A 25184-nucleotide genomic window follows, 5' to 3' on the forward strand; every position below is an offset into this window, starting at 1 on the left:
TCAGTGGTTTCTCCTAAGACAGTAAGTGGGGCATCCGGACTAGTTCTGCAGAGAGCATCAAAAAAAAAAAAAAAATTTTACCCCAAAAAATCAGGAAAGAAAGAGTACCATGGAAATACGTCTACTCACCAGATGAACCTGGCAGAGTCTGCTTCCAATGGTCTGCCTTCCAAGCTCTTCTAGAGGTGGTCTTGCCAGAATACCTCTTGTCTGTGTCCAAGAGGGAGGCTGATGCCAGCTTTCTAATGCTACCCACCGCCAGGAAATCATCTTCCCCATCTTCCCCTTCATCAAACCTGTCAATCACTTTGGCAGCAGTGGCTGTCGGGGGAGGGGGAAAAGTAATCAGAATCTCCTGGTTAGAACATACTTTAATGGTAACCCTGTTCAGCCCTTTAAATTCACGCTTGAACGTCCTCTACAAAATCCCCACCAACTTCCAAGAACAGGGACCTCATCACCTCCCAAGGCAGACCACTTGCTACCTTGCTGCTACAGAAAGCTGACTCTCTGCATCTACTAGAAGGATATATTTCCATGCCTTGGATCATAGAAAACTAGTCTAATCCCTCTTCCATGTGTGACAGTCAGCTCAAATATTTTAAGTCAGCCATCATCATGTTCTATCCCACTCCAGCCCATCCCTCAGGGAGTTTTTTTTTTTTTTTTTTTTTGCGTATCCTGGCTAAACAGCCCCAGTTCCCTCAACTAATTATTCCTAAGAAACGGTCCAACACTCACATTTATCCCTCTGTATTCTCCCTTCCTCACACTTCTCTGACTCAAGCCTAAAGGAGGATTACTCCCAACTAGACCTTGAACATCAGCTTACAGATCAGAAATATCATTCGTCAGCCGCTAAGCAAGTGTGCTGAAGCCTGAAAAGGCTGAAACGGCACCATGGAAGCCTACTTCTTCCTTCATCCTCCAAGCAGGTTCTCAGGGACAGGCGGAGTTTTTTTAAAAAAAAGATGAGAATTTTTCTTCTCATTTCTAACGCAATGCCAGTAAGGGCATCCTGAAAGATAACCTCCAACCTGCTACCAGACTCTGGCTGCCCGCAACAGCACTGGATCAACAGTTAACCCAAGCCTGAGTCCTCCGGACGCTCCGCCCACCCGAGCACCAAATCTAGAACGCGCGTCCGAAGGATTCCGAAGCCCTCCTCCCCTGCCCCGGGGGCCACCCTCCCGGGAAGCAATTTTCCTCTGCGCAAGGGGAAGGAGAGTAGGCTAGGCGGCGAGGCCCAGCTGCCGGCCCCTCACAAACCGCCCGGGTCCGCACTGGGCCCGGCCCACGGCTCCGCACGTGGCCTTGCCCCCAACAGGCCTCACCCTCCTCCGGGTCGGCCTCAGGATCCGCCTCGCGCGGTCGCGGGTTCAACAACTGTTCCAGCTGCAGCGCTAAAGACTGCGGCCCCGCCATGGTCACCAGGTCTCGCCCTGCGCCGCGCTTCTGAATGTCGCTCTCCCCCTTCCGAGTCCTCTCGCCCAGAGACTGCGCCCCAACACATCCAGGGACGCCCGAAGCCGTGCACCCTGCTCCCGGCCGGCAACTTCCGGTAGGCTCCCGGGAGGGGGCGGGGCTTGCGTCCCTACGTGCGTTGCTAAGATGAAGGCGGAAGCGCCCGGAAGGCTGTCGCGTGTGCGCGTGCGCGTGCGCCGAGGGGGTGTGTTGGGCAGCGCGGGAGCGCGCAAGGGCACGGCATCGCCGCTGGCCCGGAACCGAGACATCCTTGCGTGCAGCTTGTGTCCTCTTGTATAAAGTATGTCACAAGATTTGTCCGAGATTTGCTTAGAAATAAAGTGTAGTGTAACCGTGACCCGTGGTGGCTGATTTGGGAAGGAGGAGGAGTAAAGGGTAAGCGTCTCGAAGCTTACGTGTGCTTTAGGGCACGCACAGACTGGGACCAAAAGAAGGTTTGGCATTTCACAATTTGGAGGAGGCTGGGGCCGGGCGCATGCCTCTGGCCCCGCGATGGCCACGATTTGGAAATCGTGCCTGAGGGATGGGCATGTGTAAGTGTGTGGTGCACTGCTGGCATTTTTATTAATAGGAATTAGCAAGCGCTATAGCTGTGCGTAAATAAAGATCGATTCTGTAGCTTCTGCAAGTAGCTTTGTCTGTGCAGGGAAAAGAGGTGGAGTGGGGATTACTCTACTGCACACCCATCGGTATTGATATCCTTGCTGTTCAAGGATGAGGGCATACTCAGACACTTGAAAGTAGTGCACAAATGCGGGAAAACTCAGGTCTGCAGTTAGAGGGGCACAGGTAGACTCAAAATATAAAGACCCAATAGGATCAATTTAACTGCACCCAGGCACATAGAAAAATACAATCCCTTTATATGCTCTTTCCTTCATCAAGCATTCCCTGACTACCCGCTATGTGGCAGGCACTGCTAAATGAGATACAAAGATGAGTAAGTTAGATTCTCTTCTGGCAGTGATCAGCCTAGGGGGGCAGACAAACATGTGAACAGAAACTGCAAAAAGGGATGATCAGGGGAGCAGAAAGTGGTCTATCCTTCCAGTATCTGTTTGAGGTCACCTGTAAAGACCTAGAAGCCCCTAAACGGACACTGCCTCAAATGGATCCAGGAAACAGGGTCAGGGGTGCCCTGTGCCCTTCCTGGGAACAGCCCAGGCCAGTTGGTTACCACAGTTGAACAGCCTGGGGAACCCTCAGTTCTCCAGTGTCTCCTGTGGAACCCAAGGGACATGAGGGTCCCTGAATTCCCTAGTCTCCATACGCGTCCCCAGCGTCAAGAGCAACAAGAGACCACTTGTTCCATGTCCCCTTCCTAGGTGGCGGCAGGAAGCCCTCAGGGTAGATGCCCACAGACACTGGGAAGGGAAAGCACTCCAGCTAGGATGGTGGCACCGTAGGCAAGGCACTGAGGCAAAGAAAACTGCTTTTTACCACCTGCAATAGAATTCAGTCGAAAACAGCTTTAAAACAAAAACAAAACGAAACAAACCATATCCCCTGTAATTGCAGTCTGGTGCCTGCCGTCTGGGGCCTCCAGAGTAAAAGCAGGCTCCACGGACTGGGACAGGCATGGCCCCGGGCTTTGAAGGACAAAAATGTTTCCCTCACCCCACATTTAGGAAACTACCTCCCCCGGTCCTCTTCCCTTCCTATTTGGGACACTAATAAGGCTTAGGAACCTAGCCTTGGGGTAAAGAAAGGGGAGAAAAGGAGCCGGGAGGTGAGGCAAGGCAGAGAGCACCTCTAGCTGTCATGCAAACAGGACACTGCTGGATAATTCTGGGCAGAAAATGCCTGCTTCCCTACTCTTCTGTCTCTGTCCAGGCACCTACTGACTTGGGAAGCCTTTTGAGGAAGAAATCAAGACCACTCTACTGCTGTTGCACACAACCCAGGGCCCCCAAAATGCTTCCCTGGCTTTCTCACCCCATCCTAAGAGTAGGGAGGGGCCTCCAGGAGTGGAGGAAAGAAGAAAGAGTTCTAGGACTTAAGATGCAGCTCAGAGATGTGGAGGCAGGAGGCAGCAACCTCCTAAATCCCCTCTCTGGGGGGTCCTCCCTACTTGATTCTAGTTTCTTGAGAAGGGAGGAGGGTTTTCCTGATGGGAGTGGGAGTGGAGATGGACGGTGGACTATGGGAGGGGCTATTTCAAAAACTCTACCTCTTAGAAGAAATGTAAACCCTGACTGCCCTTGTGATGTGAGCAGATGAGATGAGGAGGGGGATGGGAATAAATGCGAGCATGCTCCGAAAAGAACAGTCCTCTCCAGAGAAGGTCAGAAGGTCTCCCAGTTCATGGTCCCTCTGCCTAAGGGCTGCAAAGTGGCACACAGATGTAGGAAGAGCAGAGGATAGGCAGGGGTGACATTGGATACCACCCCCCCCATTGTCCCAATCTCCTGTCTGTTCAGGTGACCAGGAGTTTCAAGAGTTTAGGGAAACCATGTTCTTACCTTTCTCTCTTCTCACATACTATCAAGGGTCCCAGGCCCTTTCCAATGCCTGTCCTGGCTCTCCACGCATCGCCCTCCCCCACCTTGTCTAGCCCTAAAGCAGTTCCCACTTTACCCCATCCTGGAAAAGAGAGGTGGGTGAGCTATGCCTCCCTCGTCCAGGGCAGATGGCAGCTCCCAGTCGCTGGAACCCTGAGGGCAGGTGGCTAGAGGCACAGAGGTGGCAGCTTTGAGATGGCTGCGGGGAGAAACCAGGTGGCCAAGCCCAGGCAGGAGAGGAGACTGCGTTGGGGGTCGGAGGGGACCGCCTGGGCGCTCCCCTCCCACCCGCACGCCTCTCCGGGGAGCGCCCAGGCGCAGTGCGATGGTGCAGCGCTCCTCGGTACCTCAGGGCCAGAGGTGGGCAGCACAGCTCTGATGGGAACAAGAACAGTCCCTGACATCCCTAGACCTCCCCGCCTCGGGCGACTCCACATTTGACTGCTGAAGTTTGCCACCTGTCCAGGGATTCGTTAGGGCTCTGGACACAGCTTCCAAGGGGAAAGACCGAGCTGCTGCCAGAGAGAAGTCAGAGAGAAAAACTGCGTCCACACCGAGCAACCAACTCTAAAATGCTTATCAAGTACCGGATTCCACAATAAGGCTGCTAAATAATTCAGCAGCCTTGATAGGAAAATGTGGCTTCCCAATGAGCATACGTTCAGTTAAATGAATGTCTTTAAAGGAGGCTGGCTATAATGAATAAGTTGGCTATGATTTAATGTATATAAATGCTAAAAGGGCAAAAACAAGGCGATCTGCATACAAAGCAGGTAAATGTGCTGCATGCAGAGGCTAGGAGTTTCAAAAGTCTCCCCAGTATTTCATAAATTTGGATTTCTGAAAGAACACTGTCACATTCCACCCCGATAGTCCTCCCCATTGAATAAGCTGTCATGTGGATGCAGGGAAATATTTATTTTAAACCCTTCTTAGCAAGAAAGATACACTTGGTTGTGTCTTAACAAAATATAAAAACAACACTGGAAATTGCATACCATTTCATGTAAAACCCTTGATTTAAAAAAAAAAAAAAGGAAATAAAGAATCCAGACTGAAATGTAGGTGACATGGAAAAGAAATTCTGGAACTGTGGTAGTGTCTGATAGTAAAACACACACATGTATTTCACAGCAGATAAAATATTTAAATTCCTTCCATGTTTAATGAAGACTTGGAAGGGACTGAACTACTTTTCAGAACCTTATGGCAACTCTCAGTTGAAATCTGATTTCTATATTGGTTATTTTTACTCCTCTTTCAGAGAAAGTAATATGTATCTTGTGCCAAGCAAAATCGTTTTCCTTCTGGGAAACTTCAAATGAAACAAATACTATAAAACAACTATTTCACATCAGTTCTGTGAAAGGGATTAAAGTATTTCATTTATAGCTGTGCTGTACATTCATTTTATGTTATCTTTCAAACCACCAAGTTAGAAAGCAGGATTATCTATGGGAAATGAATTGAAATAGAAAAGGACCACCTCTAACTACCTATTTATAGGTAACTGACGATCAGAAATCTGGTTTTGCCTGTTTAGAGGGGAGAGGGAGAGAGTGCATGGGGTCTCATGCTTAATGACAGACTGGGACCACTCATTTTTAGCCATGAATTTGATTTCTATTTCCAGTTCTATATTAACTTATCGGCAAACATCTCCTCAATTGTATCCGTTAAAATTCACAGAATGCAAATCTGTAGTTAATAACAGCAGGAAGGCACAGAGAAAAGCTTGGTTGGCATTAGCAAAGGGGTTCAACTACAGCCAAGGTAAAAACAGATCCACCAGTCCTGTCTCTCTTCCTCCTGGCTTCTGAGAGGTCATTCGGCTCCGTCACAGCTCAATTCTAGTTGTTAAAACATCAAATAACACACCAGTTATCTAAACATCAGATTTTCTATTTTTATTAAAAACTCACAAATTTATTCAACATGTTTTCTTTCATACAGTGAATGGTCTAATATGCACTGGAGGTCACACAAGCTTAGGTTTATCAGAACAATAAAAGACATACGAGAAATTTAATATATAAAGAAAAAAGTAGCAGCTGTTGACTGCATATTTGACCATAAAATTTAAATATTTTGGACTTTTATTTTAAAGACACAAAAATAAAACCTGTGTGGGTCTATATAAGTCATATTAACAATTCCATGAATGTTCAACAGGACTAAAAATTAGCAAAGATGGTTTTTTTTTAAACCTTGTAACACTTTTTTTTTTTTTTTAACACTTTTTCAGGTTGCGGTGCCAGGCACCTTTACAGTATTTGTGCTATAATTACTCTATTTGGCAAGTGTCTGAATATCACGTTTTCTCTTTGCCTTGTGTAAACAACACCTTTTTACATACTAGCACAGTGAGCTGTAAGCCCTGTAAATCTGTCAGAACATCTACAGGAAAAGAAAATGAACAATTTTGGTTGATTGCTCAAAACATTTTGTTTTGAACAAGAGGTTTCAAAACAGGATATATTAGTAAAACACTGAACTCCTGAATTTAACGTTATACGTAAACAGTTGACTGTTTTTAGTTCAATAGTTTTTTTTTTTTAATTTTGTGTGTGTGAAGGTAGAATACTTTTCTTGTACAGCTGATGTTCAAGTCATTTTACTAAGAGGTCTGGCTGGAGACCATCCTATTGTGTGTGTGTGTGCGTGTGTGTGTAGAGCTTTGTGAAGGTAGAAGAGTTGATACTGAGGGCTTTACATTTAGAATTTTGCAATTTTGGCAAAAACAAAAAAACCAAAAAACCCAGAGAGACAAAAAATATATATATATATAGTCCCACCTGATGCACAGCAGGTCGGCGTTTCTGAAGCTATAAGTTTGTTGTCGCTGTTGCTGAACTCTGAGACAACACTAATAAATTTCCCAGAGCCAGAACCCTCCTGGCTGGCCCGGGAGCTCCCCGGCCGCTTCACCGTCCTCAACCGGCTGCGGGCGCAGCCTCCCTCCCCGCGGCTCCTGGCGTCACCACCGACTGGCCGCCTCCCGCGGCTGCCGTGGGTGTTTTTATGCAGCCCGCCGGGCTCTCGCTCACGCCGGCGGTGTCTGTCCAAGAATCCGGGTCCAGGTGGGAGGAGGGGAGAGGTCTGCGTTTCCCTGCGGGAGCCCCAGTTCTGCACCTTGCCAGCCAGCGCACGGATCCCAGTTTTACCTCCAGGCGGATTTGGATTCTATTTCGTGTCCCCCTTTCCCATCCGGTCTCCCCAGACGGAAAATGACCCCCCAAGCTGGAGGAAGTGGGGGGGATGACTTGCTTTTATGTTTTTTTTCTTTTTTTTTTTTCTGTTTTTCTTAAATAAAGGTTCGTTTCTGTACAACCACGAACTCCGCGTATCGTGCGCGACTCTGCTACCACACGGCCGCCTCGTTCATTTCGGGGGGGTGAGACAGGTGGTTTCCGTAGCTCGCCCCGCCGTTGACCGACAGCGACGAGAAGGGTGGGCTGGGCCCGAAGACCTCGGCCGACATTGAGTGGAGAGGCCCGGGCAGGCTGGGCTCGGGGCTGGGCGAGTCCCCGGGAGGATGCGCCAGGATGTCGGTGAACCGCTGAGCCTCGCTCGACGGGTGGTGGCCGGGCAGCGGGTGCTCCAGGCCACCCAGGGGTGTCCCGGAAGGCCCGGACGACGGCACGAAGGGCAGGTCTACTGGCGTCTGAGCCTGCGAGGACGGGGGGCCTTGCGGGAAGAAGTCGTAGTTGCCTCCGGGAGCGTAGTACTCGCTCTGGTAATCTGCGGAGCAGCGAGGAGGCTGTCAGGGCGGGGCCCTGGGTGGGGCAGGGTGACAGGGCGGGAAGGCGTGCCCGCGAGCCGGCTGGGGAGGGCGACTCGGGGAAGTCGCCACTCGCCCGGCTCCCCTGCCGGGCCGGAAGGACGGACAAGGCTGGGTGCAAACGCCGGAGCTGCTCCCTACCTGCCCATTCGCCTCATTCAGGGTCGGGAATTCGGTCCGGTCTCACTACCTCCCCCTCGATTTACTCCCCAGCCTCCACCCATCTCTTCCCTACTCTCCACTTCTCTATAGAAAGCCAGAAGCGCCTCCGCGCTGCCACCCGCTTCCGACGAAGCCAACCCCGCCCGCCCCGCCCGCGCCCTGCCCGCGCCCTGCCCCTAGGCAGCGCACCCACCTCCATAGAAGGAGAAGGGCCCGTTGGGGATGAGCTCGCCCGGCTCCAGGCGGTCCACGAGCGGCCGCATCCGGCGCGGACTGCGGAAGAAGGCGTGGCGCCTGGCGCCCAGCGCGCTTAGCTGCTTCATCCTCCGTTCCTTGGACCGTCGGTTCTGGAACCAGACCTGAAGCACACACGCGGGGGGGTGGTGAGGCCCCGGAGACGCCACCTCCACCTCCGACTTCGGGTGCGCGGCCGGACCTGGCCCCTCACCGCTTATCTCGCGGATTCCGGGCCGTGTGGTGTGTCTGTGTGTTGTATATGGGGGCGGGGGGGGGCGCGGTCTCTGAGTAGGACCGCGCAGGGTGGCCCTTGAGCCCATGGTGAACAGGATTCCCGTCAGAGGAACTGGGCAAGCCGCCCTGCTCAACATGAGGCAGTTGGAGTTGTTTCTAATAATTCCACCGACACAGTTACAGTTTCCCGGGGGCTGTACACACCGAGGCTCAACCTCCCCAAATAGTATCAGACACATAGCTTCCCTTTCAGGGACCCTGGCAGCCCCCTCCCCCGCATGATAGTGACAGAGATCCAAACAGCCTCCTGTTGACACTCAGTCTCCCAAAGATAGTGACACCAAAACCCACAGTCTCCTTTTCCACCCACGTACAATCTCCCAGTGCCAAACGTACTTATCCACAGCCTTTCACTGGTAGTGACACAGACATGCAGCCTCCCCTTCACCTGCGCACAAGATCGCACAACCTTTCAGAGGCAGAGGGCCCCCGTGGAGGGCAGCCTGAATAGTGTGCCCATGCACACAGCCTCCCAGGCACATCCACCCATACCCTCGCAGAGCCTCCAGGCACCGGACACCTAACCTTGGGCCCAGGACTCGGGCCCGGTTCACACGCAGTCTCAAGACCTCACAGCGGGCACCTGCGCAGCTGCCTGGATGGCCACCTCCCATCCCATGCTACTCTGGACAGGCCGAGGTACAGCTGACTCCCACCCCGACCACCTTCCCTTCAAACCTGGACAGCCCACCTCTCTTTGGAGGGGAAGTCTCTGCTCTGGGGCTTGTTTAACTGGGGCAAGAGACCCACAAAGTTGGGGGTGGGGACCCGCAGAGGGAGATCACGTTGTGCAGAAGCCAGCGGAACCGATTAATTCCGAGAGGCACAGTGACCTCTTAGCTCCTCCCGAACAGGGGTGGCAGTGCAGACAGATAGGTCCCAACTCCGTCGCAGTGTCCGACAGTGTCCCCTCCTCCAGCCTCATGCTCCCCGTCCCTCCCCCACCGTCACCACTCTCACCTGCGCTGGACCAGGAAGACGAGGAGGTATAGGGAATTCCAGATGCTCTACGCATCTGGCGACGCTTTGAATTTCGAACCGGGTAGGGTTGTGTCTGGGCCTCTCCCTCCCCCTCCGCCAGCCTACAGGGACTCACTCTCCTCCTCAAAACAGCCCCCCGCCCCAGCTCGGCCTGCACGGAGTAGCTGTGTGGGCCTCTAGAGAACTGAGCGGCATGCTCGGGCCCTGACCTGAATGACACGCATGTTGAGGCCAGTCTCCTGAGCCAGCTGCTCGCGGATGTGGCGCGTGGGCTTGGGTGTAGCGGCAAAGGCGGCCTTCAGCGTCTCCAGCTGCTTGGCTTTGATGGTGGTGCGCGGCCCTCTCCGCTTGGCCCCCAGGTTCTGGTCGTCGTTCTCATTGCTGCCGCCTTCCTTGTCTGACACATTGGCGCTCTCCGAGTCCTTGGCGTCGTCCTGCGACGGGTCTTGGGAGTCCGGAGACAAACTGGGGTCACTGCCCGTGGTGGCTGGGGAGAGGGAAGGGACAGGTGAGCAGCACCCTTGGCAGGCCTTCCTCCCCCAGGACCCACCCGCCCCTAAGGAGCCGGGAATTAGGGCCTCACCTGAGTGGAGGCTGTTCTCTTTGGCGACGCTGCTGTTGCTTAGGTAATCCTCTTTGCAGACGAACTTGTTCTCATCGATGATGTAGAGCTCCTCGCCGGTGGAGAGCTGCTTGTTACACATCATGCAGGTGAAGCAGTTCAGGTGAAACACTTTGCTCCGGGCTCTCCGCACCAGGTCGCTAGGGGAGATGCCCTGCGCGCAGCCCGCGCATTTGGTACCGAAACACCTGCAGGGGGGCAGGTTGGCGAGGGCCAAGGGAAGACAGAAACAGGGAGAAAGGCGATAGAGAAAGAAAGTGGAGGAAGAAGAATAGGGAAGAGGAAAAGTAGAAAGAGAGACAGAGCCAAAAAGAGAGGCAGAATGCCGATTAAGCAGGCAAGAAGGCAGGAGAAAGTGCGGGGCACCAGTGAAAAGTCAGGGAGGAGATACACATGGTTAGAATGATGGAGTAAGGAGCTCAAGCTGCCCCCACCCCTAGCCTCACGCCCAACGTTGTCCCAGAGGGAAAAAGCGCTGCCGAAGGCGGCAAGGTGGCGACGGGAAGGGAGAGGGAGGCACCTATTTTCCGATTAGATTCAGAGAACAAAATTAGAGCGCCATACAAATGCGTCTCGATCACCGCTTTTCTCTATATTGCCTCTCCTTCGTCGAAAAAGAAGGCGCACACGGGCTCGGGGTTGGCAAGGTCCGGTCCAGCCGCGGGTAAACAAACAGCCGCGGAGAGCCCGGATGGCCACAGCCAGGCCGTCGCCACGTTCAAGCCCAAAGCCCAGCAGGTTGGCGCAAGCTAGACCGCATGGGGGCTCTAGGTGCCGGGCCGCGCTTCGCGGGAGCCAGGCTTCTGGGGCCCACTGGCAGTCGGCACCGTTCGCCGCTCCCTGGCTCGGCTCCCGCCAGTAGCGGGAGGCCCGGCAGCACCGGCCGAGGCCCAGAGGCTCAGCCTGCGCTTGCTCTCGGCAATACCAGCGGACAGAGCTTTGCTCCATGGTCCGCCGCTACCAGAGCCGCGCGTCCCGGGGATGCGCTGGGGACAGCGCGTCCCAGGCCTCTGAGCAAAGCGACCCGGGTGGCTTCGAACCCCCACTCTGTCCCCCAGTTTGATCTGTTACCACAAACTCAGAGAAAAGCTGAGACCAAGTCAGCCAAGTAAACTGGGAGATTTCAAACGGGCACAAGGGAATTTCAATTCGAGTTTGCTCCAGTTCTCTGTTGACTTGTGTGTTGTGTGGATTTGGTGGCAAGGTAGTAACTTTAAGAGGATTCAATTAAAATGCTAAACGGAGGAGGGTTGTCGGGAGAAGTCCCCCGGCTCCGACGACCCGGGTCTCGGCTTTTCCCAGGTTTCGGCAAGGAGGTGGCGGGCTGTGGCGGGCAGAGCCTGGGAGGGCTCCGAGCGGAGCCTGCGCCTCAGAGCTGAGGTCGGCGTTGGGCGGAGGCCGAACCTCCCGCCAACCCAGGCAGCCGGGCAAGGTCTAGGCTACCGTGCAGTAGTGTGCCCAGGTCGGCGCTGGGAGGCCCAACTGGGTTTCAGGAAGACTCTGGGGCGTGCAGGATAGGCACCATGGCCGAGCGCTTCCCTGCCGCTGCCACCGCAGGCGACTCAGACACTCCGTGCAAAAGGCTCGGCGGTTCCCGCCAAGACTTCTTGGAGACGGAAAAGACAGTGGCATGGAGCTAGCCTGGGCTTCTAAGCTCAGCCTGGAGGACGAGCAAAGCCGGGAGGCCCGGAGGATGCAGTCGCTGGAGAGCTCTGCGAGGGGAAAGGCAGGAGCCGGGGCTACACCTCCTGAGGCTGAGCTACCTCTTTCCAAGCTTGGAGAGGCTTCTGGCTCAGAGGAGAGCTCAGACCCTTTCTTCCCAGGCACGTGCAACCAAGCCCGGACCCACAATTTCCAGGACGAAAGCAGGCCGCGTCCCGGGGAGCCCAGCGCGCCAGCTGGTGAAGAGGCAGGAGCCCCCGGGACTTGGCTGCCCTCTCCAAAGGCAGCTCCTAACGCGGCCGCCGCGGCCACGCTGACCTCTGATCCGAAGCTGGCTGGGAAGGGCCCGCGGGGAAGGAGCAGCAGAGGCGCGCGAGGTAAGTACTCACCGGAAGAAGTCGTTTTTGCAGTAGAGCTTGCCTTCCCGGGAGAAGCACTTCTCGGTCAGGTTGCATTTACATTCACAGCACTGGACGCACTTGACATGCCAGGCCCTGTCCAGCACGTTCAAGAGGAAGCGGTCCAGGATGGGCCTTTTGCAGCCGGCACAGTGCACCATGGTCTTTGGTTTGGTCGGGTGAGGCCCGGAGAGAGAAGCGCAGGTAGAGCCGAGGGGATGATTCACCAAGACGACCGGCAGGAACTCCCCAGCCCCTCCAAAATGGGGAGAGACACTTGGCAGTGCAAACCGAAACCCGCGCCGGAAAATCAGAGAGAGGGAGGAGGCTGATGGGGGTCGGGGGGCGCCTCGGTGGAGTGTGCAGCCCGACAGTCCCGGGGCCCCGGGGCACAGCAGCGCCGCCGCCGCTCCTGGGGCGAGGAAAGAGTCTCAGGCGGGCGAGAAAGCGACTCTTCTGCCCAGAGCCCGCGAAGGAGTGAAGGTCACCGAGAACGGCGACGGGAACGGAAATAAATAAATAAAACGGAGTCGGAGAAGGAAGAGGACGACACGGCGAGCTCGGCTTGCAGGGAAAGCGCCGCTGAGTTCTCTCGGGCTTGAGGTAGAGCTGTCAGAAGTCAAAGTGCATCTGCTTTTGTCGGGGTATGAGGGCGGGTGTGTGTGTGTGTGCAGGGCTGCCCGTCACCGGAATTTCCCCTCCTCTTTTTATAAAAAGAGAAGAACCAAACGAGTAGGGAAGCTTTGGATCCTAAACTGTCGGCCTCGCGCAACGGGTCGGGACGCCCTGGGAGCCTGCGGTGGGCCTGGGGGAGGGGGCGGGGGCAGGCCGCGGGGGAAGGGAGGGAGGGAGGAAAGGAGGAAGATCTCGTTGTTGATTGTTGTTGTTGCTTAGGTTTCCCCCCTTCTGGAGAAGTGTTTGTGTCAATCGAGAGTGAGAGGGACAACTCCGGGCGGACGCAGCCAGGTGCGCGCGCCCGCTCCCCACCGCCCCAGCCCCGTCACCTCGGCCCGTGGCCTGCCTGGCGGCCTCCGTCTCCTCGGGACGGCCCTCCCTGCGCCTGGACTCCTTCGGGGAGGGGGTGCCGTCTGGCTCCTCACCGCGCCTGGCCGTGCATCGTGGCTCCAGTAGCAACTCGCGGCCGCCTGGGCGCGCAGCCCCACATCGCTCGGCCCACGCTCCAGCTGCCTGCGTGCAACCCCACAGTCTCTCGACTTTTCTTTTCCTTTTCCCCTCTTTTTTCGTTGTGATGGCAAATCTGGGTTTCCTTTCTAGCCTCTTTCCTTCCTTCCTTTTTTGTTTTTTTTTTCTTTTCTTTTGCAGCGGGAGGAGTCGGGGGGAGGGGAGTAGCTTGAAGAGCTTTTTAAAAAACGTCCTGGTGCAGCGGCTACAGTTCTGTGCGGCTGGAACAGCTCGGCACGGGCCGCCGCTCTCGCCTTCCGGGCCGCAATTCGTTGTAGGCTGTCCCCGGACAAGCGTCCCTCTGTCCCTGGTCTCCTGGCCCAGTCCGCCGCCCCGGCGCGTCTCTCCCCAGTTCCGGCGGCTCGGTCACTGCTCCTGGCTGTTGGCTGGGCTCTGGAAGCCCCCTCGCCTTAATGCAGCGCCCGCCGACGTCACGGCGGCCTGCGACCAATCAGCGGCTCGCGGTCCCTCTGTAAACCATTCTGCATCCCCCGGCTGGGGAGAGTGCCGGGAGACCGCGTTTAGAGGATCAGTGGCGGCGGCAACCGCGGCCCGGCGCTGTGCGGGCGGCGGGCAGCGAGGTGCCCGGGTCCCCTGCTGCTCCGGTAAGGCGTCGGTTTCGGTGGGAGAGACTGAGAGCGCGCGGGAGTAGGCGCAGGCCTGCTGGAGAGGGGCAGTAACCCAAGATCGAGCCTTGTTGGAGGTTGGGGTGCAGCTGGGTCCGGGAGCCTCGGCGGCCCAGGTGCACTCTTTGGCTTTGCAGTTCAGCGGGTGCTGGCTTTTTTTTTTTTTTTTTCCTCTTGCTTTCTTGGCCTAGAAGTTTGCCCCGGGAGCAGCGCTTGTCTTTGGGGGAGTTGGGCGGGGGAGGGCGTTTGGCAGCAGAATCTCCTTCCTCCGGTCCCTCCTTCTGTGCCCCCTCCTCCAATCCATCCAAAGTCCACAGGGTCCGGGTCTCTAGGAGATCTGGGTGTCTGTTTCCCGCAGCGCAGTCTTGGAAAGTTGATTCCGGAGGTTTCCTGGTGGGGCGGGGGAGACCGGAGGCGCGGCGCCGGGGCGGGGGAAAAGAGTGGGTGGGGAAGCGCCTCGGGTGAGGAGTTGCAACCCCGGCGAGAAGTTGTGAGAAAACTGTGATCCGGAGACACCTTTTCCATACAAAAACAAAAGACTAGGCGGGAAACCGCGGGGCAGTAGCGGCGGCTGGGGGGTGGTGGTACTGACGGTGGGAACGGGGACGTCCTGGGGGCTCCACGGCGAGGCTGCAGGGGATTGGGGTGTGCAGAGTACGGGCCTGGCCGCCCTGTCCCCTTTTCCAGGCTCCGGGCTGGCACCAGCTTCCCCGGACAAGCGCAGAACAACCTCCGGTAGTTCACGTCTTAGGCAGCCTATACTTCCCTAATTTTCCTCAGGGTATAAACTAGGGACCACTGCCCACGGGGGCAGATTTTCCTAGAAGTAGGGGTCGGGTCCGGGTCCTGAGACTCTTAGCCTCGAAGAGTCACTCTAGTTCCGCGGCCCACACCCATCAAATACCAAATTCCGTTTCGACAGCACCATTTCTATGCCTAACCGGGACTTCTCCCCAAGTGAAATCTGAAGGTGGCAGGGCCGGGCAGTCCCGCATTTGCTCCTTGTTTTTGTTTTGGGGGGACAGGGGTGTTAGAAAGGCGCATTTGGCCCTAGTGTAGAAGGAAATAAGGATGGGCAGCCAGCCAGCAAGGTCTAGCCGGTATTTTGAGAATGGCCTTTTGACCCCCCACGCGGTGCTGGGTTCAGACATCTCACACAGGGCCGGAGCTAAGTTGGGGGAAATGCGCCCTGCAATGCAATTGTTGTGAACGTGGCGGGCAAGGAAGCCAGTTCTTTGCAAAATGGAATACCCTCTTCGAACGAACCGGTTAGCCACTACAGCGAATTTGGTTTGCGCTCCGTGGACTGGGATTTTAGGACTCTGCCAACACGCTTTTCCCTCCTCTAAGCCTCCGCCCGCCCAGCCCTGCAGCCCCGAGGCCCGCCGGCAGCCCCCGCCTTGCCGCCCGCGTCACCTTTTCATTGGAAGCCGAAGCCAAGACCGGCAGTGAGGCTCTTTGGCGCTCCGCCCATCTTGACCTCTGGGCGCGAGGGCCCTTTCGCCTTCTCCGCACCCCCTCCACACACACCTGGCCTCTGGCTCCCCACTGCGGGGAGGGCGGCGTTGGGGCTGGTTGTCTCTTGCAACAGCCCCCTACGCGGCTCTCTCCCAGGCCGGGGCTCAGGGCAGAGCTGGGGATGCGGAGGGCGGTTCTCCAACCCAGCAGGCCGGCTTCGAAGGATGCGACTTGGCTTTGTGCTCCTCCCGCGGACCCGGCATTTCCAGGAGCCAGCCGACCCGTAGCCCGCACTCCAGGACCCGGGGAGGCGCTAAGAGCTGCGTGGCGCGGGGTCCTCGCCTCCTCCACCCTGACCCGGAGGCACCTCCCCAGTCCGCCGCGCCGGGTGAGGCCCGCAGAAGGGGGTGGTCCTGTGAGCGGTCTCCACGCTCTCCCCACCACGCCCCCACACCCCCAGCTGTCTTGGTTCTCGCCGCCAGCGCCCTCAACTCAACCGCCCCTTTCTGGAATCTATAGCGGACCCTGTCCCGAGTGGCTCCACCCCGCCCCCGCCCCAGCTGGGCTCCTTCTCATGCAAAGCAGAGGGACCGCGGGGGTGGGGGGCAGTCGGCGGGGACTTACGGGGCGACAGCTGGACCCGGCTGCCGGCCCTTCCTGAACCCGAGGCCTGCCGCCTCCTTTCAAGTGGGCTGGAGGAGGTTTGCTGCAGCCGTTTGGGGGTGCGGGGACCTCGATGTGGGGACAAGAGGGTTCCCCCCTGCGGGCGGACTAGCGCGGTAAGGGAGTTGAGGGCGAGGGCAGGACGCGGACTCTAGACCATCGGGCTCCGAGGTCCAGATGGCTCAGTGTACGGGTCCACGGGAACTAACCCCGGTGTCTCGCAGGGCGTCAGGGAGAGCAACTCGAAGTGCGTCTCCTGGCTCCTGATTCTAGAAATTTGAGTCCAATTTTAACACTTCCAAGGCGACCGCACAGTAGATTAATATGTTTTTTTTCCCATTTCCATTGAGCTTTTATTTTAAAATGTAATTGGTCGCAGAGACATGGAGAGAAAACTGACCGTCTCCGAAGCTTCTCAGCTCAGCTCTGCTTTTAAATCCATGTCTGCTCAGCCAGGAGCACCAGCCTTGCCTCCCCGCCCTCTCCGCCACCCTTACTGCCTGCGTCCTGAAGTCCGCAGGCGCTTTCTCCCCAGAGCTCTCCACGTCTCCCACACCCACAACCACGCACAGCGCCCGGCTGCCAGGTGGTGTAAGTCCTGCACCGGGTGCCGGGAGGGGCAATCTGCCGCCCAGTCATCGCTCAGTGGCCGCAGAATCCTCTGAACCTCATCCCAGGCGCTCTTGGAAAAGACCCCAGAGGGCCCTGGAAGCGGCTTTCACATCACAGGTTTCTGCTATGAGAATCGCCTTGAGGATCAGCCCAAGAGGAGGGACCTGGCCCGGAAACGGGCCATGGGAGGGTTCTGCCAGCTCTTCCCAGACGCCCTGCAGTTGGGGGGCTGTAGGGTCCCCCTCCTGCACCCGCTTTCTTCCCGCCGCCTCCTTGATTCCGAGCCCTACATGGCCACCCTCCCCGACGAGTGGCTTGGGAGGCCCAAGGACCCGAGCTTGCCGACAAGGTCGGCTGCTGTTGGTCCCGATAACGCCCACCGCCCCGGCCGCTTCCCTCCTCGCCCAGGGCGCTCCTGTACAGCCCGCGGCCTCCAGAAACCGGCGGTGAGGCCGCGAAAGGGGGCGCCTGGGGGCGGAGCGGACTCTAGATGGGTACCTGCGCCGGGCCGGCAGCAATAGGGCGCGACCAGCCGCCACCTTCCAGGAGGAGGGAGGTGGGAGCGAGCCGGGCGCGTCCGGGACCCTTGCAGTACCGGAGGCCACGCAAACTCCGCACAGACTCGGTGAGGACGCCACACGTGCGACGCAGGAAGCTGGGATCTGATCCGACCTCTCCCCGCTCTCTCCTTGCCCTCTCTCATTTGCTCCTGCCTCGGGTTGCCTTAATCTCACTCCAACACTCTCTCCTGGAAATGATCTACTTGCGTGCAGCACTTTACAGTTTTTATCGCAACCTGCCCAGAATCACATAGTAAGAGGGGGGATCGGTATTATCTCCCTCCTGGGGAAGAAACCCAAGTTAGGGGGTTTGCCCGAGATTCCTGGGTCAGTGCGCTACTGAAGGCGAGAAGTTTGGGGGTCTTGTCACCCTGCCCCTTTGTGTACTTGGCCCGGCCACGTTTCCAAGGCCCGGGTTGGGGGAGGTGGGGGACCTCGAGGCCGGTAAAAGGCAGCATCCGGCCGGGCCTTCACGGTGTGCGCTCGGGCTGGGTAAACAACGCCAGGCTTCCCACGAGGGCTTGGAGGCACCCTGGGCACGAAGGGGGGAGCCAGGTCGAGCGTGGTGATCTCAGATGCAAGTCAGCACCGCCGCGCGGAGCAAAGACAGGACATGGAGAGTCTGGGACGGAGAGTCTGGGCGGGACAGAGAGAGAAAGACAGAAGTGAGGGCAGGGGGATGGGAACAGCGAATAAGGGCAGAAACCCAGAGGAAAACAGAGAAGGACTGTGGAAAAGTAAGCGGGAAATAAAAGGAGGAAAGACATACTGGGGGAAATGCGTGGAAGAGTGGAGGAAAAGAAACCCAGCGACAAAAAAGGCGGCGGGGAGAGGCTCAGAGCCCAGGACCCAGCAGGTGCTGCGGGCGGGTCCTGGCAGTGACTGGAGGGTGTCTGGTGTGTGACAGTCGGGATCGCGGGCAGGAGAAAAGGAGGCAGCCTTTTTGGTGGGAGACTCAGAGCCCGTGGAAAAGCGTGTGAGCGGCTCTGGGCAGGAATCCAACAAATAAATAAAACGTCTAAGACAGCGTGACAACAATGTGTATTTGGGTGCGTGCCCGTGTTCCTCTGTCTGAACACACTCACACCCGGTAAGGAAGACAAACGGGGCTCGTGCCGCCGAGTAATTAATCCTCTCACTAATTGACTCTCTCCCCTTACCTAATGGTGGTGGTCACTGCTGATATCTGGAGAGACATCAGGTGGGGAGAGAGAGAGAGAGAGAGACACCCCAAAGCTAACCATCTTTGGGACTGGGATTGAGTTCTTTCTGGACTTGGCAGCTCTAAGCCCCCCCTTTTGGGGGACAGAGTTCCATAGATGTTGCTGCCTCACCAGCTCCTCCATGTTTGCATTAATAAAGCTCTCCTCAGATTAGGGGTGCCCAGGAGCCCTACACACACACACACACACACACGCACACCCTTCATCAGTCTCAGAGGCTGAAACCACCCACTGCCCCTCTGCTGGACATCGCCTACCTCCAGGCAACACCAAAGCTCCCCCCTCCCTGTTGTTCCCCCAGGAGCCCAGATCCTGCACCCCCTTCTTTCAGTCACTACTTACTCTTCCCCGACCTGGGGTGTGTCCTGCAGCCCCTAGCAGAGCAGGCGAGGTTTCCAATGAGTTAGGAAGCAGCAGAAGGGATGAGGTCAGGGCAAGGATGGTAAGAAGCTTCTGGGGACAAACCCACTCAGACTTGGGTGGAGGGACACAAGAGGGGAGTGACACACACCTGGCAGGAGTGGGGCCTCTGGGGACAGAGGAGAAAAAAGGTGGCCGCTATGTACCGTGGGAGAGAGTGTCAAGTGTGTGGGAGGGCAGGAAGGTGACCATGTCTGTGACTACGAGGGCGACTGTTCTGTCTCTCTGTGTGAGCACAGGGAGGGGCCCCTCTTATTTTCCCCACAGCACCCTCAGTTCTCAGGACTGGGGAAAGAGGCAGGGGAGAGAGGGTCGCACTGGGACGAGACCTCTGGTAGCTGAGTTGGCCCGAAGGGGCCCGAGGCCCACAGTCTGTCTGATGATGCAGCTTTGAGGCTTGGGTGTGGCAGGTGAATGTCAACGCTCACCCCTTCGGGGTGGCAGCTTTGCTCTGTTGGCTCCTTAGAGGCTAAATAATTGCTGAGATCCATAAACCACCCGGTCTAAGGAGAGGAAAGGGGGGAGGGCTGTTCCTCAGGGAAAAAAAATGCACTCCCCCCACTAAATACATTTTTAATTGTCCCTTGGGAACATTTGTACATTTGACCAAAGCAAATCCCCAAGCAGTAACAGCAAAATCCATTCTAGGGGCTGGCAGTCCGGAGAGAGTTGGGGGTCTGGAGAAGAGGGAGGTGGGGAGAGATGGCGGGCATGTAGTTGAGAAAGTGAGAAACTTGGCTCTTCTCTCCCTGTTGCCGTCATGCTTTAGAAAGAAAGTGAACAAGAGGAATAAAGTTCCAGCGGAAAGAAAGAGAAGGGCATATAAAAGGCACATCCAGAGCAGAAAGGAAAGAAAGTGAAGAAGAAAGAAAAAGACAGGGAGGTGGGGGGGCAGAGACGATAATAAAACAGGGTGAAGGCGGCCCCAGGAGGCTGGGCCTCAGTCCCAAACCATCCGTCTTCATTGTCTCCGTGTGTGCAAAGGCAACTCCGGCATAAGGAAAAGCCGCTATTGGAGCTGTGGCTTTATTTTATATCCTATACATCAGGAGGGAGGCAAAGCTTTATTTTCGCCAAGAGACAGATATTTTATTTCTCTCTTACGGTTTTATGTGTGAGAGATGTCAGGTTGCCACAATGGATGGCTGATGCATAAGCAAGAGGAAGCCGTGTTGGCATGCTGTGTGTCATGGGGTCTTGTGGGGGTGAGCGGGCCTGGGATTTAGGGCTGATGGGCCACCCTGGGGGATTTCTGCTAAAACATCTCTCTTCATAAATCCAGAAGCATGGTCAGCTCAACAGGGAAAAGAAGGAGTTTTAGAGGGAAAAGAGTTGGGCTTAATAATAAACGGAACACACAAAGGAACCGCTTACCTTCCAACAGGGGCAAGGCAGCCCCATGGAAATGCCAGGACCCACGTCGAAATACACACGTGCCATTCACAGGGAAGTATTCTCCTATAGAATCCAATGTCGGTTTGCTTCCTTGTCCCATTTGATATTTTCCCACTCTTGTTTCTCCCTTCACCAGAAATCTTTTTTCACCTCCTCAGAGCCTGGAGTGGGGGGAGAACGATTAATTTGCAAATCATCTGATCTGTGAAAGGATCAAGATGCCTGTTTTTCACCACTAAATCCAATGTCTTGAGTGGACACACGTGTGCACACATGCGCCCACCGTGCTGTGAATCCTGGGAGTGTAGGTGCCAGAATTGAACCCAAGGAAAGCACCTCCCACCCCGGCCGCCTCCCCTGGGACCTGTGGCCAAATTAAGCCTTAGATCCCAAACTGCATGATGTTCATATTTGTAAACCTGGAGAGAAGGGGGAGCGAAGAGACAAAGACAGCGGGGAAGCATGTTCACTAGTCTCCTCCACTCCCAGCCTCCACAGACCATTTCTTGTGAGAGTAGCTTTTACTCATTCTCATGTCCTACTCTTGTAATGTTTTGCTTTCTTGGTTGACATCCACAGTGGAGCAGAAAGGTGATCATGCCATTTCCCTCTTTTCAGAGGATGGGAGGCAGCACAGGGTCTCTGGACAGTGAACATGAGGATCTGACCACACTGTCCTTAGCCGTGACCTTTGGGGAATACATTTAACCTTTGGGGGCATCAGTTTCCCCATCTGTAATCCGAGGGAATTTGGCTACATAATTGCTCAGGTCCCTTCCAGCTCTGACCTCCTCTGACCCACTGAGATAATGTGTGGAAACATTTTGTAAACGCTAAAGCTGGAGGAACGCCGGGGATTATTATTACGATTCTAATCAATCCTCTTTTCTCCACGTACATCTTGGCTGGTTAGCGCCAGCAAGCAGGCTGAAGAGGACCGATGGCGAGAAAGCGCGTAGCAGAGGTGGAAACGCTCTGTGCCATGGACAGAAAAAAAACCTCTGTCTCTAGGCACTCCCACCCCCCAGGCCTGGTGGGAAGGGGTGGGGAGGGAGAGGAGGCCTCCCTTGGTAGGACCCGTTTCAGTTTAAATGCAGGCAGAGAGTGTATTTCTTCCAAAGCATCAGTTTTGTCTCCAAGTAACTGACATAGGAACCTGAGGTGAAGGCGATTTGCAATTGTTTGTTCCAGGAAGAAAGGAGAGCAAGGTGTAGCTGATTAGCAAGTTAATTATTTCAGTACCCCAAGGGTTCCAGCGTGGTGGTGGTAAGTTGTCCAGCCCTGGTGTAATTTCACAGTCCGTGCATTTCCTGGGGAGCACCTGGGGTGCCCAGGTCTGTCTCTCTCTCTCCATCCACCTGCCTTCTTTCTTTCTGACACACCTGGGGAGCTGAGTAGGGGCTGGGTGGGAGATGGTGTGGCATATATATCTGGCCTAGGCTGCAGGTGGGGCGCTGGACAGAGAACGGGGTGGAAGCTTCGACCTCTGCCGAGTGTTTAATTATCTGGCCCTTCCTTCTTCTTAAAAAAAATATCTGTTGTTGAATAAATATTAATGAGGCAGGTTATCAGAAAGTGGAGTTGCTGTGAGGTTATTTCCCCAGACTTAGCATGGAAAGAAACTGGGTTGGAGGGGCCCTTTTTCCTCTTACCTCCTCCCAGCCCTGGATCGCTCTCTGATGCTCATCTTTGCTTTCCCAACTCTGGCCACCACTTGGTCTGCAGTGGTTTCCTCCAATCTCCCTTTAAGAGCTGATTTCCCCTTGGGGGAGGGGAGGGAGGATTGTGTGGTAAAACAGGACACCTCCTTCAGAGAGATAAGTTGGGGATGTGAATATTAGCTTCAAAATGAGCAGCTTCTGTTGATCTCTGCTCTCTGGGCTGGTAGGGCTGGCCCCCTGCTGCTCCTCAAGAGATGGGGAGGGCTCTGCAGTACTTAAGAGTGGTCCCATCTGCTCAGACTTGCCTTTCATAAGGGGAGGGATTTATGCGGTATCCTTGTGCACAGACCTGGGATTTGCCTGAAAACCATGGGCCTCTGAGAATATTACCGAACGCTAAAGTGTTCAGCCACGGAGATGATTCATGATTTGTCTGCATGGACGTGTGTGCGTGTGTGTGTGTGTGTGTGTGTGTGTGGAGGGGCACACACATTGATGGATGCTTTTCCCCATTCTTACTTCTAATCCAAACATTAGGAAACTTTCTTTTTTCTATATTCACTCAGGAGCCAGCCCACAGCATCAGGCTCTGGAGACTTCAGCGTGTGAAGATGATACAGTACTCTTTGGTGCTGGCACTGAAGCAGGTTGGCTGATATCACTGCTGGCGGAGAGGGGCCGGGGGCTGTCTGGAAAGATAGTTCTGATGACTGCTTTGCTGCAGGTGGCAGAGGATTTGGGGAGTGCGGGGGGTGGGGGGCGGTTCTAATCGCTGTTCCAATTAGGCTACTTGTCTTTACCTTACAGGCCTCTGGAGTCTCAGTCGGAGGGAAGTCACACAAACTTAGAACACAGGAGGGCAGGTGTAGGGAGTTCCTTGTCTCAATCTTGGTAGGGCCAAGCCAAAATGAAGCCCACAGAGGGTAAGAAGCGATCCCAGAGAACAGGGCTTGGAGGTTCCACATGGGATCTTGACCTCTTTTCATGGCCCAGTGGCTGGGCAGGGAGCATTTCCCGCTTGGGTGCTCCTCAGTGGTGGTTCTCCCATTTTCTTGCTCATGTTCTAGTTTGGACCCCAGCCTTCCCAGCTCTTGAGATTTTCTTTTCTCTCAGGCCATTCATAATTTAGCTGACGTTTTAGGCCATCAGTCAGCCCACGTTTTTAAAGGGGAGCTGGTGGGCCTGTAACTATGGGCAAGGTTGTTCTCCTTTGGGCTAAAGAGAGGATATTGTTTCTCCTTAAGAAAGAGAAGCAGGGAACCACTTCTATGAATCTCTTAATGAAGGATTTACTTCCAATTTGATAAGTTCAATGCTCTTTTTACTCACTCTGAATGAATAACTTCGTCAGTCCACCCGAGGGGCTGCAAAACCTACAAAGATGCTTTCTTCGGCCTCCCTATTTTAACACATGCTGGGGCTTGAGCCTGCCTCTGACAGACTGGGGAGGAGTAGAAACATTCCAGAGACCAGGTCTTAGAGTGTTATCTCTTCCCCCACCCCAAATCCTCACCCTTCATTTTATCTCTCTTCACCACAAATGCAGAGACCTCCTAGGGAAGTGTGAAGGGATGGGTTTTAATCAGGTTTGGGGAAGGAAGGGGACTAAGTTGAGCCCAAAGAAAGATGGGGACTGTTGGAATTCTTCGATGATGCCCCTCTGTTACACTTCTCATATGTTGTATATTATATCCTACAAATTATGAATTTGTGGCGGTAATCTACAATGTGTACGTGGCGTTTGCCAAACCTGCTTGGCCAAAACAGTGTTAAATAAAATTGTAGGAAATGCTACCGGGCTTTGCATGGCTTATTTAATTCTATCAATGATAGATTCACGATGTTAATGTGTAGCATCTCAGTTGGCACAATATCCTGTTTTGTTTATATATGCCAGATACATCTAAGCATGAAAGATACAGTTTTTCCACACATACATTTCCCAGTGATTCCTTAGGCGAACTGTGATGAAAACAGCAGAAACCTTTTCTCTCCACATAAACTTGTACCGCAAACACACAGACGGCCCGTCACACATACTCATATGGCCAGCTGACCACGTACCTATTGTTATAGACAGGCCTCCACCAGGAAATGCAAATGTAGGTTCTGTAAACGTAGATGCAGCTTTATACACTAGTACACAATTACAGACACATATACCAGCATTTTAGACTCTCTGGTACGTTTACGCGTATCTCCTCCCACAACCACCCTGCTGCGTAGACAGATGCTGACGTGAACATGTGTACCATCCCGCACGTGGATAGTTACATGTCCACATGCAAGTGTTCTCAGTGAGAGTGCACACATGCCTGGAAGGACGCATGCCCGCACGCAGGAGAGTCCTCTCCACATAAGTGGGAATCTATGTATATGTGCACATTTGCACACACACACTCCTACACCCCTGCTCCTGGGTACACACTGACACTCCATATGGCCAAGGGGCCACAGCTGCCCTGTTCCTCTCCAGACCTGGTGGACATTGTCTGAATTGCGTGTTTGCCTTGGATGAGCCCTGAGGCCTTCAGGATGGGAGGCCAGGAGGAGTAGGGTTAAGATGCCAGCCCGCCCGGCCTCTGATGAAAATAATACAAAAATGTGGGGCTGGCATGAAGGGGTTGGGTAGCTGGTCTCTGCAGAAAGAGATGCCTCCAAGAGAGGATCAATCTGTTGTTTGCTCATTTAACAAATGAGGCAGATATCTGATTGGCTTCTGTGGTCCTGGTTCTGCTGCCAGTGATCTGTGTGAGCCTGGGTAATCTGCTCGCTGGGCCTCAGTTTCTACATCTGTTAATTGAAGTATTGGCGTAGACCAGTAGTTCTCAACCCTGCCTACATAGTAGAAACATCTGGGGAGCGTTTACAAAATAAAACACCTGGGCTCCACCCCGACCAATTAGATCAGAATCTCCGGAGATGAGTACCTGGCATTTCATTTTTTAAAAAGTGCCCCAGGGAATTCCCTGGTGGTCTAGTGGTTAGGACTCGGTGCTTTCGCTTCTGGGGCCCGGGTTCAATCCCTGGTCAGGGAACTAAGATCCCACAAGCCGAGCAGTGCGGCCAGAAAAAAAAAAAGAAAAAAAAGTGCCCCAGGTGATTCTATATTCAATCAATGTTGGAATCCACTGGCCTAGATGCTCTCCAAGGTCCTTCTAGCCCTAAAACTCTATGCCATGGAGGACCATTTAATTTATAAAGCACTGTGCTGGGCACCAGGGTACTCTGCCGAAAGTTCTAATTCACTTGTATAAGATC

The 25184-nt window shown here is 54.8% G+C and overlaps 2 protein-coding genes and 1 long non-coding RNA gene across 12 annotated transcripts in view; 1 reads left to right on the forward strand and 2 right to left on the reverse strand.

Moving 5' to 3' along the window:
- Window positions 1-1566, reverse strand: part of AATF (apoptosis antagonizing transcription factor) — a 99420-nt gene extending 97854 nt beyond the window's left edge. For 3 of the 4 annotated variants that reach the window (XM_070044453.1, XM_030881881.3, XM_060290415.2), the window contains exons 1-2: window positions 1335-1566; window positions 130-321 (exon numbers count right to left, since the gene is read on the reverse strand). In XM_070044453.1, the coding sequence (XP_069900554.1) occupies window positions 130-321; window positions 1335-1425 (283 nt within the window). In that variant the 5' untranslated portion in view covers window positions 1426-1566. Of the gene's footprint in view, window positions 1-129; window positions 322-832; window positions 1045-1334 lie in introns of those variants that run through there. The other variant, XM_060290416.2, reaches the window with a different exon arrangement.
- A 4312-nt stretch (window positions 1567-5878) lies between these two features.
- On the reverse strand, window positions 5879-13788 carry LHX1 (LIM homeobox 1). 3 transcript variants are annotated; one of them, XM_060290214.1, is made up of 6 exons: window positions 13224-13788; window positions 12115-12732; window positions 10025-10251; window positions 9651-9928; window positions 8123-8288; window positions 5879-7727 (listed from the first exon to the last, which is right to left on the reverse strand). In XM_060290214.1, the coding sequence occupies exons 2-6, from the start codon at window positions 12282-12284 to the stop codon at window positions 7348-7350; spliced, it is 1221 nt and encodes a 406-aa protein (XP_060146197.1). In that variant the 5' UTR covers window positions 12285-12732; window positions 13224-13788; the 3' UTR covers window positions 5879-7347. The 3 variants fall into 3 exon arrangements, with proteins under 3 accessions (XP_060146197.1, XP_060146196.1, XP_030737465.1); XM_060290213.1 differs by having other exon boundaries at window positions 13128-13788; XM_030881605.2 differs by having other exon boundaries at window positions 12115-13788.
- The window catches only part of LOC132594108 (uncharacterized), a 28614-nt gene continuing 15327 nt past the window's right edge, over window positions 11898-25184 (forward strand). For 2 of the 5 annotated variants that reach the window (XR_009560274.1, XR_009560275.1), the window contains exons 1-3: window positions 11898-12726; window positions 13018-13910; window positions 22490-22570. This is a non-coding gene — a long non-coding RNA (uncharacterized lncRNA). Of the gene's footprint in view, window positions 12727-13017; window positions 22571-25184 lie in introns of all 5 variants that reach the window. The other 3 variants (XR_011377029.1, XR_011377030.1, XR_009560273.1) reach the window with 2 other exon arrangements.

This window comes from Globicephala melas, chromosome 20, assembly GCF_963455315.2.
Source record: "Globicephala melas chromosome 20, mGloMel1.2, whole genome shotgun sequence".
NCBI classification, from domain to species: domain Eukaryota; kingdom Metazoa; phylum Chordata; class Mammalia; order Artiodactyla; family Delphinidae; genus Globicephala; species Globicephala melas.